The sequence below is a fragment of the Lepidochelys kempii genome, chromosome 10, assembly GCF_965140265.1.
Source record: "Lepidochelys kempii isolate rLepKem1 chromosome 10, rLepKem1.hap2, whole genome shotgun sequence".
NCBI lineage: Eukaryota > Metazoa > Chordata > Testudines > Cheloniidae > Lepidochelys > Lepidochelys kempii.
The window spans coordinates 2,014,244-2,030,511 of record NC_133265.1 but is presented as its reverse complement, the minus strand read 5'-3'; the positions used below and the strand labels follow the sequence as shown (position 1 = coordinate 2,030,511).

Below are 16,268 nucleotides of genomic sequence, written 5' to 3'. Positions count from 1 at the left end.
AATCAGGAAGAGGCCACGTAGAAGCAAAGAGGACATGCTGAATGAAGTCATGCAGCACTCCCTTAATAAAAATCAAAAAGTGCAGGAGTGGTGGGAAAATGAAAGGAGGGTCCACCAGCAGAATGCGGATCACCAGCACCAAAGCACAGAGTTGCTACTAAGCATTGTGGAGCGCCTGGATCGAGTCTGCTTGGCGCTCATAGCCATGCAGATGGAGCACTACTACGCCCGCCCCCCCGCCCGCAGCCCTTGTCCCTTGTCCCAAAACTCTTTCCCTTGTGCCCCCATGTCACCTCCAACCCACTTTCCCTAACATCCGGGTTCTTATCGCCAGCCACCAGCTGCCTCCAACACCTGTAGCTTCACCACCCAGCCCTGAAAACTACGACTCTGACACACCGCACTCAACCCCCATCACCATGCAGTATAGCCATCCTGAAGAGCAGCACTCATTGCACAGCACTCCAGACAGAAAGGCTGCGTATGAGAATAGGACATACACAAACCTGTGATTGTACCGTTCCCCACCCCACCCCCTTGCCCTTTCTGTTTCCCAAGCAGTTATTTCTTTTCAATACATGGATATTTTTGCTTTGAAAACATTCTTTATTATTGCATAAAGTAAAAGATACCTTAGCCCAGGAAAGCAACAGGCACCGCAAGTCAGTATATCATACGTAGCAAACACAGATTCCTACTAATATTGGAACCACTGCACGCCCGTGCAGGGCACCAGACATTACTGGTGGCTTTCAGCCTCAAGTTGCTCTCTCAAGGCATCCCTAATCCTTGCAGCCCCGTGCTGGGCCCCTCTAATAGCTCTGCTCTCTGGCTGTTCAAATTCAGCCTCCAGGTGTTAAACCTCCAAGTTCCATGCCTGAGTAAATCGTTCATCCTTCCCTTCACAAATGTTATGGAGGGTACAGCTCGCGGATATAACCGCGGGGATGCTGATATCAGCCAGGTCCAGCTTCCCATACAGAGAGCGCCAACGGCCCTTTAAACGGCCAAAAGCACACTCCACAGTCATTCTGCACTGGCTCAGCCTGTTGTTGAACTGCTCCTTGCTACTGTCAAGGCTCCCTGTGTAGGGTTTCATGAGCCATGGCATTAAAGGGTAAGCGGGGTCTCCAAGGATCACAATGGGCATTTCGACTTCCCCAATGGTGATCTTCTGGTCTAGGGAAAAAGTCCTGGCTTGCAGCTTCCTGAACAGGCCAGTGTTCCAAAAGATGCGTATGTCATGCACCTTTCCGGGCCAGCCTGCGTTAATGTCAGTGAAACACTCACGGTGATCCACAAGTGCCTGGAGAACCATAGAGAAATAGCCCTTCCGATTAACATACTTGGAGGCTGGTGTCAGAATTGGAATGTGCGTGCCATCTAACGCCCCTCTGCAGTTAGAGAAACCTATTTGTGCAAAGCCAGCCACAATGTCATGCATGTTACCCAGAGTCACGGTTCTTCTGAGCAGGATGTGATTAATGGCTCTGCAAACTTGCATCAACACGATTCCAACGGTTAACTTCCCCTCTCCAAACTGGTTAGTGACCGATAGGTAGCTGTCTGGAGTTGCCAGCTTCCAGATTGAAATAGCCACCCGCTTCTCCACCAGCAGGGCAGCTCTCAATCTTGTGCCGCAGGGTGGGGGCGAGCTCCTCACACAGTCCCATGAAAGTGGCTTTTCTCATCCCAAAGTTCTGCAGCCACTGCTCGTCATCGCAGACGTGCATGACAATGTGATCCCACCACTCAGTGCTTGTTTCCCGAGCCCAAAAGTGCCGTTCCACGGTGGTGAGCATATCCGTGAAAGCCACAAGCAATGTCATGTCGTATGCATTACTCGCATCTATCATCATCGGAGTCCTCACTGTCACTTTGGATCATAAGGAATAACTTGACTGCCAAACACAATGTGCTGGCGTGAATCGTCTGCATATTCCTCAGCACTTCGGGATCTATTCCTGCAGACCGAAAGGGAAGACAGAGCGCGCCATACAAAAACTGTTGAAAGATGGTGCCAATTGTGGACAGAAGCAGAGGGATTGCTGGGATGTGAACCAATGCATCACAGGGCATTGGGACAGGACCCGGAATTCCCCGAGTGCTCCCCCCACTTTCCACAAGCCACAGCGCCAGATTAGAAAGAGGTGCTCTGTGGGATAGCTGCCCACAATGCACCACTCCCAGTGCAGCTGCAAATGTGGACATGCCAGTGCGCTTGCAGCTTGCAGTGTGGACAGACTGCAGCGCTTTCCCTACTGCGCTGTCCGAAGGCGGGTTTAACTGAAAGCGCTCTACATCTGCCAAGTGTAGCCACGCCCTCAGTAAAGTGTAGTCGGTAGCTGTGCTCATCCCCTTGTGTATGGAAAGCGAAAATACCACATTTTCAAGGCAAACGTTTGACAGAATGGCTCCATTTACTGACCTAAAGAAGCTTCCTTTTGAAATGTAGTGATTAGATGAGAGACACAAATAGAAGTTACAGGAATGCTAGACCAGTATTTGGAAAATTAGAGTCTACTACTTAATCTAGTTATCTTCCGGTTTTAAAACTGTTAGAAGGTTATAATGGATACATCTTAGATCCTGCCCTTTTTTCCTAGACCTGAAAAATGAACGCTGTCTCCCTGAGTGAGCTTCCAGTGTTTTGAACAAGATTAAAATATTGATTAGGTGGCATTAGTGGCAACATGCAGGTTTTGTATTGTTTGCAGATCTGCTGGTAATATGTGGCACTGGTTATTTATTTGTTTCTGTGTATTTGTAGAAATCTCTCTAGTGCCCAGAGTATAGGATCAGCCTAGCTCACAAATGAAAACACAATACGAAGGACTGCCAGTAATATCTGCCCAACTCCCCCAGCCCGCTCCTCCTCAGTAGCCCAAGAAACAGTCTTTCACCAATAATTAAAATTATTTGAAGATGTCAAAACCATAAGTATTCCTAGTATAGAAGGAAAGGGTGGTAATGGGGAAGGATAACAGAGATGGTTTGTTCTGCATATTTAATGAATGGGCGGTACAAGGGTTGTTCTTGTAAATAAAAGCTTCCTTTGGAGTAAATGGAACAAATCAAAATATGGGTTGATAGAATAAGGGAATTTGGTTTCACTCCTATGATGCTGGGAACTGCAGCTATAGGACTGTAGTAAATGTTCATTTATGTAGGGAAAAAGATATAAAAATTCTTAAGAACCTAGTTCATGATGTTGCTTTGTTTGCTATAGATAATCTCTGCAGATTTTAGAGCATTTGCTTAAATAAACACATTGTGTGGCTAATTTAGATAACTTTCTTTAACAAAAGGAGGGAAAGGGCACTGTAAATGGTAAGACCAGGAAAGGATGATAAAGTGTAGCTCACATTCATTTTTAGGAGACTTCTCCCTGCAGTCTGTGAAATTAGAGATTTCTGTCTATCCAGCTCTCTAGTAATGGTTTAATAGAGGGATGTAATAGAGATTTGGTCGTAATGCGAATTCTCAAATATTTAACAAATTGAGATTATGGATACAGTAAAAGGCTTTTGGTGGAGGTGGTTTTGAAACTAGAAATCTGCCCAAAATTATTATGTGAATTAATCAAAATCAGGGCTGGTATGTCCTAATGAGGGGAAGGTGTTATCAATGTTCTGGGCTATGTTGTTGTATTCTTCCCCTCTCAGTGAGCGCACTCAGAAAGTTTCTACTTCTCTGAAAACTGTTGTTGGTTTTCACCCATGTTCCCCATTGTAGGTGCAGGAAATAAAATTTTTAAAATGTAGACTGCAAGTGGCTCCATCGAGAAACAGGAATGGGGAGAGACCCCACAGCTGCCTATTTCCCAGCTGTGGAAAGAGAGCCATTCACTTTTATCTTAGAATCCCATCCTGTAATCAGTTCTGAGGGCGTGATGCTTGCACTGAGCCCCTGGGGCTCCGTGTGGGGACAGGGGTCTGCCCAGCTGGAGTTCACGGCAGGTTTGGGGCTTTAGCGAATGAGTCACTTATCCCTAACTTTATCCCACTTACAGGTTTCAGAGTAACAGCCGTGTTAGTCTGTATTCGCAAAAAGAAAAGGAGGACTTGTGGCACCTTAGAGACTAACCAATTTATTTGAGCATAAGCTTTCATGAGCTACAGCTCACTTCATCGGATGCATACTGTGGAAAGTGTAGAAGACGCTGAATCCTGTTTCATACTGAAAGGAAAACCAATTCAGTGTATGCTCTCAGGAGCCGTGCCCTCGGCTAATGACAAAGCTGTACTGGGCTCCCCTGCCTGGGGCAGAATGGCAGGCATTCAGTGGTTTTTGTGACTTGTCAGTCCTGGTTTACGCTGTGGAGCCTATGGCCTAATACTTTATCCAAAAGGGTTCCTGTGACTGGGAGGAGACAGGCCTGTGCAGAATGCAGCTCCTTATCGTTGTGAGTGGTATTGCGTGATCGTCAAAGCGTGCAAGGGTTGGTACTTTGAACATCACGGGAAGTATCCAAAATTCCCAGCCAAGGCCGCCTTACAATAAAATCCCACTGCAGAGCCATCGGCGTAATATGGGGACCCACAAATGTGCTGGGCACTGCAGCCACCAGGGCCTGCTGCGCTAGCAAGTGATTGTGTGATTGTCAGTGTGTGTCTTGCTAGAATTTTGTTACATCAGTTGTGCTGCTATGTGTGAGGCTGATCACTTCTGTGGCTGTGTGAAGGAGGAACGGAGAGACTCCAGCCAGCCTGGGCTGTGAGAATTGTGTGTGTAATTAATAGCACTGCACTTTGATAGCAGTTTTCAGCTGTGGATCTCAAGAGGATTTATAAAAACTAGCATGGAGCCTCACCACCCCTTTGATGTGTGAGAATGTATTAGCCCCGTTCTACAGGTCGGGGGCTGGGAGATGATAACTCACCCATGGCCACACAGCTGGGAACTGCTGAGCTGGGGCTAAGCCCCAGGACTCCATGTTCCCACTCTCGTGACTTGACCACACAATCTTGTTTCTTCCTGAAGTTCTGAAAACTATTTCTATAAACTAGATCTGCAGCGTGGTGGAGAGGTAGTGGGACAGCAGCCTTGGCACGGAGCTGCTCCCTCCTCACAAAGACATGGTTCATGTTGGCTATAAGAGCAAGGTGCTACGCTCCCTTGCCAAGTGCCCGGTGGAGATTTGACTATATAACAGCAACCCCAGCTCCCCAAGGCAGCCTGCAAGATGGAATTGCAGGGCTAGTGCTGTTGCATTAGGAGAGCTGGCTGCCTAGGGAAGCTTGACCCAAATCTGCACCATACCTAGTCCTGTCCTGGACTAGCAGCGTCTCTTTTTATAAGCACTAAACTTCACCTGCTCTGCCACCAGGAAACTCAGCCATGATAGCTGGTGGTTTTTTTGCCAAGAATGATACTGTTAGGTGACCTGCCACTCCACCCATGGTAGGTGTGCTTGTATCTTTATTGGAATCTGAACTGTTTACCTCTAACATATATTAACAAATGTGCCCATCTGCAGGAAACTAATTACAAAAATCAGAGCAGTGAGCATAGGAACACAAACAAAAAGCATAAGGGCTCCAGCAAGCAGCCGACACACCTTGTCTGGAGTAGGTCACTGTTTATACTCCTGGTTATTTGGAGGCAGAAATATTGGGAGTTGAAGACCTTAGAACAAGATAAAAAGGGTGGGTCACTTCAATTCTGTGACTTGCCGGCTAGCTGTACAGGAACAGAAGTGTGTAGAACAGGCTCTAGTTTCTACTTTTCAGTTTCTAAAACTCTACCTTGAGCTGTAGCTCACAAAAGCTCATGCTCAAATAAATTGGTTAGTCTCTAAGGTACCACTAGTACTCCTTTTCTTATCAAAGCCACTATCAGATTCTCATGCCATGGACATCCCAGTCTCTCCCTACCACAAGCCAGCCTCAGTCTTTCCTTTGTGACTTTTCTCCCATTTTAATAAATTTCCTGTTGTCATTGTGACAGCCTTTATTCTGCTATCATGCTTGTATACCTAGTAGTATGATTAGTTTATCACAATCATTCTGTGAGAAGCTACTGATCACAGAAACTGTGTGCAAAGATAATGACAGGTTTCAGAGTAACAGCTGTGTTAGTCTGTATTCGCAAAAAGAAAAGGAGTACTTGTGGCACCTTAGAGACTAACCAATATATTTGAGCATAAGCATTTGTGAGCTACAGCTCACTTCATCGGATGCATACTGTGGAAAATACAGCAGATGTTTGTTTTTATACACACAAACCATGAAAAAATGGGTGTTTACCACTACAAAAGGTTTTCTCTCCCCCACAGGAGAGTGGGATGGGGGGAGAGAAAACCTTTTGCAGTGATAAACACCCATTTTTTTATGGTTTGTGTGTATAAAAAGATCTTCTATGCTTTCCACAGTATGCATCCGATGAAGTGAGCTGTAGCTCACGAAAGCTCACGCTCAAATAAATTGGTTAGTCTCTAAGGTGCCACAAGTACTCCTTTTCTTTTTGCGAATACAGACTAACACGGCTGTTACTCTGAAACCTCTCCTTTACAATGTGTATGATAATCAAGGTGGGCCATTTCCAGCACAAATCCAGGGTTTAACAAGAACGTCTGAGGAAGAGGGGGCGGGGGTTAGGAAAACAAGGGGAAATAGGTTACCTTGCATAATGACTTAGCCACTCCCAGTCTCTATTCAAGCCTAAGTTAATTGTATCCAATTTGCAAATGAATTCCAATTCAGCAGTCTCTTGCTGGAGTCTGGATTTGAAGTTTTTCTGTTGTAATATCGCAACTTTCATGTCTGTAATCGCGTGACCAGAGATTGAAGTGTTCTCGGACTGGTTTATGAATGTTATAATTCTTGACATCTGATTTGTGTCCATTTATTCTTTTACGTAGAGACTGTCCAGTTTGACCAATGTACATGGCAGAGTATCCCCTGCAGCTTTCCTAAAGAGCAGAGCATGGTGCAGAGTGAATTACAGGGTCATGTCAAGCCAGAGCAGGCCCCTCCTCAGAGGCCAAGTGCAGTGCGATATTCTGTGCTGCTTAACTGGCCTCTGCATCACTGTCCGAGTCAATGACAGCAAGTGGGTTTACACGCAGTGAGTCGTAGTTGGGTGGTGGGGTGCCTGGCTCTGGTGGGAGTGCTCCAGGGGGAGGAACTTCATCATGGGAGTGGGTGATGATGTCCTCATGTTGGAACCCAAGATTGGTGTGAGCCTCCACCAGCTCTGACACGGTTGGAGGTGCGTCTGGGTACTGGGCCCAGGCTCGTTTCTGCTTCAGGCCTTTGCCCCAGCTGATGATGTTAATTATGGTGATCCACAGAAAGTCAATGATGATTTCTCCAAATTCAATGAGGCACAGCACCGAGCCCCCCATCCAGAACCCAAACTGGCCTCCCAGGCTTGACAGGAGCCACACAATCTGAAATAGGAAAATGAAGTCAGGACCCACCTACCCTCAGCCCCAGGAGCAATTGGGCAGCTGTGTACTCGGGGTGTGTGTGTGTTAAGTTTAACTAGGTGACTATCCACACCTAGATCACACCTGTAACGTTTCGCTGAGTCCCTCATGTCGCAGGCACAGAGGCATGTGAAGGCAGCGGCTCACCCCAAAGGAGATTTCACAGCACTCCTTAGCATCACTTTCCCCCGCCCCAACCAAGGATAAAGGAAGAAATGGGGCAGCGGCAGGAATGTAGACGGGATTGTGAACCAGCCTGTGGAGAGTGGTTCTGACCCACCAGGAGTGTCTGAACTCCACAGGAGTTCAATCCCACGGAGCAGAACAGCAGGTGCATTTACCACCCAGTCCAGGGGATGGGGACACCTCTAAATACTTCAGATTAATCTCTATGGGGAGCTGCAGGGACGCTGCTCAGAGGCCGAGATTGGCAGAGTCATTTCAGTGGGAACTCTGCAGGTATTTGGCTTCTGGAAAAGGCTATGGAAATATGCTCTGGCACGGGTTTAGAAGCAGGAGCCTGATACTGCACTTACGGTTGTAGCCGCAGATTCCGAGATGGTTCTGTAGTTATACTCTTGAAAGTAAATATTTAGCTTGATGATCCCATTTCTGTAGGACACAAGAATTAGTTCAGACTAAATTCTAGCCCTGTACACCCTGTGCATTTACTCAGGTGTGGTTCCAGCTCGTCTCTTTTGCTCCCTGGGAGGGGCTGGGCTTGCATTTGGGATCAGGCTTCCCAAAGCAGTGCTAAGGGTGACATTTATAATATTCTTTCTGTTAACCACACAGTCTGGAATGTAGAGGAGGTAGAAATGGTAAGACTGGTTGCTGGGGGAGAGATCTTGTTCTCAGGCACCTTATAAACTGAATCCCTTAAGGGGTCAAAGGTGCATTAAAAACACAGAGCAGCCTAGTGACTGTATTGGAAGTGCTTTGAGACTCTTGGGGGAACTTGCCAGGAGCAAATTTCTGGGAGCCAATTAGCAACCTTTCATCTGACTGACTCATCTGAATAACCCATGAGGTCTGTTCTGGAGGCAGCCAAGGGATGGGCATAAACTGTGTGCTAGGGAGGCATTTGGTTTTGCCTGTGTTAGCATTTTCTGATGGTTTTTAGAGCTGTTCACGAGGAAAGTACTGGAGCTTAGTTTTGTAGCCATTTGACCCCATTTAAAAAGAGACGTGGTAAAGTTAGGCTTCTAAATTCATAATCAAGCACCTAAATAGGAGCTGACTTTTCAGAGAGGCAAAGCAGCCTCTCTCCCACTGAAGCCAATGGAGGCTCTCGCCACTTCTAGAAGTGCCTAACATTGAAGTATGAAAATTTTGGCCGCCATCTTTACTTACTCGTTTCTGCCAACTCTCTGTCATGGTGGTGTTGGGAACACTGGGGCATGGTCACTAGGTAACTCGAGGGGATGGTCAGCAGTAAAAACATTAAATAAAGAGGTACAGCAGCTCAGGACGTTTTCCCTCCAAAACAGGCTGGCTTTGGACTATCTCTTGGCATCCCAAGGAGGGGTTTGTGCCCTTATCGGGCCCCGATGTTGTGTATATGTAAATGATAGCAGTTATGAAATCTATGAAAAGGTGGTACAGGCTGAGGCCCATGCCCGAGCCGGAGCACAGGTTGCCTATACTGCCCCAGAGAACGATTGGTTGCAAACCTTGTTTTCAGGCTGGGGTTTGTCGTCTTGGCTTGGTGGTTTATTTAGCCTGCTATTAAAATTTCTCTTTCCTGTATTGCTTGTATTATTGGTATTATGCTGTGCGGTATCATGTGTCAGGGCCCTTTTGCAAAAGTTAATAAGTCATTCTCTTCAGGGCTATCACAAAGTGCTTATGCAAAGTCATATTGTAAAGAAATAAGTAGCCCAAGTGAGAAAACTCAGAGCCAAGGCTGTTGAGTGTTCTCAAAGGGGGGAGTTGTTGGGAACACTGGGGCATGGCCACTAGGTAACTCGAGGGGATGGAAGACCACGAGTGTCGATGAAGCCCCCTTGCACTAGGCCCCGGTGTCCTTGGCCCCCCCCCCCTGCCTGGAGGCACTCGCAGCAGCTCTGTGTGCTAGGCCCAAGTGTCCTTGGCCCCCCCGCCTGGAGGCACATACAGCAGTTATGCTGAGAATCTGCAACAGTATGTTGCAGAGTCAGACTGCCTGAAACTAAGCAAGGCCAAACAGGGGAGATATGGAAGAACAATGCTGAATAAAGCAGCTTTATGTGTAGTTTAACAAATGATACAGAGAATCAGGAAACTAGCTGGGAACTGGATTGGCTGGCTATATGAATACTTGGAGCAGCTTGCTATTGGATAAGTATGCTGGGAAAAAGGATGTATAAAAGCCTGTGTAACTTCCTGCTCTGTTGTGCAGGATTTGAGATTTTATTCTCCCTGTACCTTTTTGCAGCTGCAAATAAACTTTTCTGCTTCTCCACCCCGTTGTGATTATTGGGTGTAGCACACCGGGTAACGAACCACTCAAGCTGTTGTTCAGCCTCTCGGCACTAGGTGCCGGCAACAGTGGCACTTCCTGTTTTCTTCTGCCTCAGTCTCTTAAATCTATTTTATGACTGTAATATTATTATAGAATTAGGGTAACTCCAGTGAAGGCCTTGTTAATGTTCCTCTGCTTTTTGCCACAGAACTTGGTCTCTCGCACATCACCAAACCTCCTGGTAGCTAGCTGGTTTTACTTTCATGTTCCGCCAAGCATTATTATTATGCTACTTCTGTCCATTTTTGCCAGACCTTTTATGGCCAGCCTTGCATTCATTCTCTAATTCAGCACAGGACCTGCAACTTTATCTGTATTCATCCCTTGGGCAAATGGACTTCAGTTGCAGCAAACCTCCCTGTCCTGCCTCAGTTTAAAACACCCAAGTCTGCAAATAACCCCAGGGTAACAGCACCTAATACTCTGACTCCACAGGGGAAGAGTCAGGGTCACAGATCTGCTCCAGGTGGTTGCCTCTAGTTAATTTCTCCCTCAGAACCTAATCACATGGTCTCACTCTGCACAATGACATGATTTCAGGTCCACTGTAATCTGGACATAGCAGCATCCTCCACATTATGCAGACTGGATGGGAATATGGAACCAGTTTCTCTATTTAACATTGTTAGTTCGGGATCCTTTACGCTGCTTAGGAGTTGGAGCTGGAATTCTGTATAAACAAGGAATGCAACTGCTACCCCTAGGACAGGGTCTCAGGACAAATGTTTTGGTGGCCTCAGAGTGCGGCCACCAACTCTTGCTGAAAGAAAAGGAGTAATACAGACTAACACGGCTGCTACTCTGAAACGACTCTTGCTGGTGGCCACTCTCACACTTTTCCTAAGATACTTAATTAGCTGTAGGAAAACCAAATAAATATGCATGTAGACACGGCCAAATTATTGTAATTTATTTATTGCTAGCTAGCAAGTCTGTTGTGAAAAGTGGTATTAACAAACATACAAGTATCACTTTTCACAGTAGACTTCATCAGCCCTGGCAAGCCTGGGGACAAATTAAGCCCTAGATGGAGGGTTGGGGGAGGCAGTGGGGGTCTGGAGCCTGAAGCCAGGATGAAGCTTGAAGCCGTGTGGCCAGAGCCTGGGGCCTGCCACGGTGCAGCCAGAGCCCAGGGCTGGAGCCCACAGCTGGAGCCTGAGCCCCACAGCCCTGGGAAGGTGGGGAACTCATCGGCTGCCTGCTCCACCAGCGTTGTGCCCCAGGTGACTCTAAGGGGGGCAGGGCCCAACCCCCTGCTGGTAGCCCCAGCAACCAACACCAGGGCGGTGCATCCAGGAGCAACAGGGAGGGAGAGGAGGCTCTACTTTGCCCTCTCCCCCACATCACACTCAGGAGGCTGTGGCCACAAGAAAAGCTGCTGGTTGCCGCATATGGCCATGGTGGCCGCCTTTGAGAAACGCTGCACTAGAAACAACGACGACAAGTGTCAGGCACATGGAAATCCATGGGTCAGCATCGCACGTGCTCTACACCCCGGTAAAATGGTGATGCCAGAGTAGCCTGGGTGTGGCTATGAAATCCAAGGCATTGGTTTTCTGCATGAGGAGAAGTGACTGTTCCCGAGCACAGACTTAAAACCAGTTTCCTTGTGCCTTCCTGTGAGGGTAGAACTAGTTGCATTGAGGTCTGTTTCACCTGGGTTTAGGGCTTGATATGCAAGACACAGGGCTGATACAATACCAGTGTCAGTCCTATTTTAGGGAGCTTAATGTTCACACAGTTTGGTTGCAATGTGACCTGTTTCTATCTGATTTTTTTTAAGCCCACCTCTAGCACTGCATTCGGGGCTCTGCCTTTATGTCCAGCCTCCGCTTTCACGTGACTTGTTTGCTGCATGTGTGCACGCATCCAAAAAAGTCAGGAATTTTCAAAACAAAGCTATAGTTTGGGTTTGGAGTCAGATTATTTCTGCACCACAAAGGCAGAGTTCAGATTTCCCACTTGTCCGAGGCCTCAGTTCAGATTATCAAATAGTAACAGCCATCTCCATCCAACCTGGTGCACTGGATTGGCTCCTTCTGGGGGCAGGCGCCAATCCAGTGTTTTCAGGTGGGAAACCCTGCCTCCCACACACGAGAGTAGGGGGTGGGGGGTGTTTGTTTGTGTGTGTGTGTGCTCTCACATGCACATACAGGTGCTGAACTTTGGAAACCTGTGGCATTTTTAGCCCTGGTCTCTGTTAAAACTTATTTGGAGCTGAAAAGAACCTGCTGTGTTCAATATGCTTTTTAGCTTAAACTCTGGTTGCAGGTTTTTGATTTGCCTAGTTTGGAGCTATGAAGAGCATGGTATCTGCATGTGCTTCTTCTGTGATTGTCTGCCTACATGGACAGACAAGCACCATGTCCAAGAATTTGCTCTCCTCCCACATGCTTGGGTTGATCGTCAAGGTCTGAGCTAACCTAATGTCAACAGGCACCTCTGTTTTTACTCACCTGTCCAGAGTCACATTTGTCGACAGATCTCTTTCATAGGACAAAATATGGAAAATCCAGTCCTAGAAAAAGAAAAATTGATTCATAACTGAAAAGGGAAATATTCTCTCTGAGCCACGTGTGCTCTGGGGGAGGTAAAATACCACCTACACGGTCCACAAGAAAGCTGGAACCTCTGGCACCTGCCTATGCTAAATAACGATTGATATTACACTACATAAAGGAATTTGTGATTCAGTCAATAGCAGTTGCAGACAGGTGACTTTCCTCCAGGCCAGAGAACCAGGGTCCAGAGAAGCAAATCAACAGGAAAATTCCTGTTGAAATGGTAAAAGGGGTAATTTTACAGAGCTTCCAATTTTCTATCAGTCCATGTTACAGGCCCTGATATTTTAGCTTCACTGTTCTCAACTGATGATGAGAGAATGTGGTGAGGTGACTTCGGGAGAGTTTGGGAAAATGGGATCAGACCAGAAACAGAGTCAAATTTCCATCATTGGAAGGATTTGGGATCTGAACTCAAGTAAATGAAACCTTCCAAAAGGCCAGTTTGATGAAGTGAGTTGCCTATTATGGGATAGGGAGTGGCAGTGTTTCTTAGCAAGTGGAGTGGTAGATGAGACCTGTCTAGAGTTTGAAGAGGTGGAGGACTTAGCCCAGGGGAAGCATATCCCTTCACAGAACCCTCAACCTAAAACTTTATACCCAGTGGGGATGAGTGACAAGTTAACTGCAAATAAAACTAGAGCTCTAAAAATACATGGAGGATAATCTGCATCAGTGTTAGAGAAGAGCATTTAAAGAGAAAATAAAGTCCAAATACAGTAGGGAAGAAGAAACAACAGGAGTATCTTTAAGTATGCTGGAAGTCAGCAAAATTAGAGAACAGGAGGCAGGGGTGTTCTGAAGAGTAGAACTGGGTAATTATAAATACTGTTCCCATGTCTGATTAGAAAGATGTCATAGAACCTGTATCTGTTCTGAATAAATCACTTTTATTACCCAGATGTTCTATCTAGAAAAATGGAGAAAAGTGTTGAATAATGTATTCAACAACTATTATCTTCACAGCTCTAGTAGATCTGCTGTCAATCTGGCTCCTGCCTTTTTAGTCTCCAGGTAATTCCCTGGTTGCTCGGAGCACTGTTCATTGTTGCAACATCGGCTCTGTACTGTGCCGATCCAGAGTGAGCCGACATAGTTAGTGGCTCTTACCAGTGATAACACCAAGACAAGTGTCGCTTCTACAGAAGCATTCACCAACTATGGAATGAGTCCCTGAGTCGTTCTCTCAGGTTTGCATAATTGTTCTAACCTGTTCTTAGATAAGCAGAAGCTGTTAACATGGGTTTGTACCAGAGGAGGTGACATTTCCCCATGTTTATTCCCCCCCCCCCCATGTTCCTCAGACGTTCTTGTCAACTGCTGGAAATGGCCCACCTTGATTATCTCTACAAAAGTTTTTGCCCCGCCCTCCTGCTGGTATTAGCTCATCTTAAGTGATCGCTCTCCTTACAGTGTGTATGATAACACCCATTGTTTCCTGTTCTCTGTGTATATAAATCTCCCCACTGTATTTTCCACTGAATGCATCCGATGCAGCGAGCGGTAGCTCACGAAAGCTCATGCTCAGATAAATGGGTTCGTCTCTCAGGTGCCACAAGTCCTCCTGTTCTTTTTGGGAATACAGACTGACACGGCTGCTCCTCTGAAACCAGAGGATGTGACTCCCATCTAAAATCTTGTTGAAAATATTGTATGATGATGTATTAAACATATAGAATGTGGTCATACAATTAAAGACTTGTCATGTATATGTAGAGCCCTGCACGGATGCAAAATTTGTATCCGCATCTGATCTGCGATCAGCAAACATAGTCCACAGATTTGCAGATCTATATATATACATAAAGAGGCAGAGTTAAGGCTTTGTGTGCAACCTTAATTTTGACATTTCCTGACCTTTGGCTGCTTAAGTATGCAACCTGAACATTTAATGAATATATTTATGGAATGTTGAACTTTCACACTGGCTATTCTATGAGATCTTATCACACTTTTCTACTTCAGACAACACTTTCATCTAGTACAAAGGTGGATGGTTTTTGTTGTTCTCTGCTATTGAGAGAGGGTAAAATCCAACAGGATTTTAGAGTTGCTTCTCTAGCAGGCTCTAGCTGTTCTTGGGTAAGTGAAATATGCAGATCATAGTGAGGTGTGTAAGCTAGACAGGAAGTTTATGGTGAAATGGCCAAGCCCAAACACAGTAGCCTTCTGTTATGCCTGAGAGTCCTGTACCATGTTTCTATTGTATAGCTTTGGATGGGCAGCTGTCCGTGGCGCAGTGAGTTACAAAGGCGAGTGCGGTATTTATTTGAAAGAGGAGGCCATTGTTCTCATTATAGTTAAAGAACATCTAAAATAATGAATAATTAAGGGCCGGATTCTGCTCTCACTGACACCAATTTTACATGGTTCTAACTATCAGCTATTCCTGATTTTCATCTAAGTGAAAGAACGGAGGCCTTATCTGCTTTTTAAAACCAGATACAATATTCCTGGCTCCAATTCTGTTAAATAAAAAGCTCTCCTTCCCTGTTTGTATTTCACAGCCTGGAGAGTCTGTCCTCTGCTGTATGCTGACAAAAGTGTCAATTAGCAGAGAGGGAGGTTGCCTCGCTGAACACGTTAACCTCACACATGGAGGGAGTCACTTGGGTAAAAACATTTCATTATCAATCTACATTTTAAAAGTTAGAAATTGGCTTTACCTCGGAAGCCTCAGACGGCCAGTCTGCCATTGATATGGTCATCTTGTACTGAGTGTCACTGGAAAGAAGACATAAGAACATTAATACACAGAATTTCTCACTTTTCTTAAATTATCAGAACTTTAGTTTGATTTCAAACACCCCAAAAAGGATTTTAGATTTTAAGATCATCACTGTTCAGTGAGGAATGAAACGCAGGATTCCCTCCACCTTGAGAACTGCCAGAGAGAGTTTATTTACTTACTTGCATGTTTCCTTACAAGAGTCAATACAAAACTGCCTGTGTCCTATACTTGCTCTCAGTGAAGAATAGCAATATGCTGTTTGGTGAAAACAAAAAGCAAACAATCCTTTCAGATGAGAACTTTGCTGCTGCACAAATTTGCATCCCCTTTAACCTTCTGGTTTTTTGGAAAACCATTTAAGCAAAAACAGTTAAACTCTTAGACGACGTAACACTTTTTGCAGATAGCTATTATTAAGGGCTTAGCAGATTGATTATGCAGCACTGTACTACATAAGATAGATCTTCATCACTCCAGTAGGTATCATGGGCTGTCACTTGAAATAGAAACTCATTGAATGTAGTAATGCACCTTGTTTTACTACAATCCCTTTTCTGTGAATGTCTGTCACAAGAGAACTGCAGCACTCAGAAACATTCAGAGCAGACACAGTTGTGTGCTGAGGATTACATCTATTCTGTGTCACCTTGTATTGAAGGGGCAAATTCATCTGGGGTCTGTACAAACCTGTGGAGAAGTGCTGACCTTTCTGTGCTAAGAGACCTGAAATGCAACAAGGCCGGTGCGGTGCTTTCTGTTCACTTCATAGCAGAAATCCCTGTTGTCTCATACCATGTTGGTGTTACCAGCTGGTCATCTCTGTGTGAGCAGCCTTCAGCTAAACTGCTATGGAACTTGAGGTTTCTTAATCTGATGCCAGAGCTAAGAACTCTGCCACGCTACTCACTATCCATCTGGTTAGCAAACAGCGCCACTGCTGAACTCATACAAGGAAAGTGTTTAATTCAGTTACTTAAAATGTTCCTGACGGAGCCCTGTATGTTTCTGATCCCTTTCCTGATGCATTATGGGGCCTTGTTA

The 16,268-nt window shown here is 45.7% G+C and overlaps 1 protein-coding gene across 6 annotated transcripts in view; it reads right to left on the bottom strand.

Annotated features, from left to right (window-relative positions):
* Positions 1–585: 585 nt before the first annotated feature.
* LOC140918037 (epithelial sodium channel subunit beta) overlaps positions 586–16,268 on the bottom strand; it is a 51,497-nt gene continuing 35,814 nt past the window's right edge. For 4 of the 6 annotated variants that reach the window (XM_073361606.1, XM_073361608.1, XM_073361607.1 and 1 more), the window contains 5 exons: positions 15,407–15,482; positions 15,163–15,220; positions 12,392–12,453; positions 7,969–8,044; positions 6,471–7,393 (listed from right to left, as the gene is read on the bottom strand). In XM_073361606.1, the coding sequence (XP_073217707.1) occupies positions 7,013–7,393; positions 7,969–8,044; positions 12,392–12,453; positions 15,163–15,220; positions 15,407–15,482 (653 nt within the window). In that variant the 3' untranslated portion in view covers positions 6,471–7,012. Of the gene's footprint in view, positions 1,965–6,470; positions 7,394–7,968; positions 8,045–12,391; positions 12,454–15,162; positions 15,221–15,406; positions 15,483–16,268 lie in introns of those variants that run through there. The other 2 variants (XR_012161060.1, XM_073361609.1) reach the window with 2 other exon arrangements.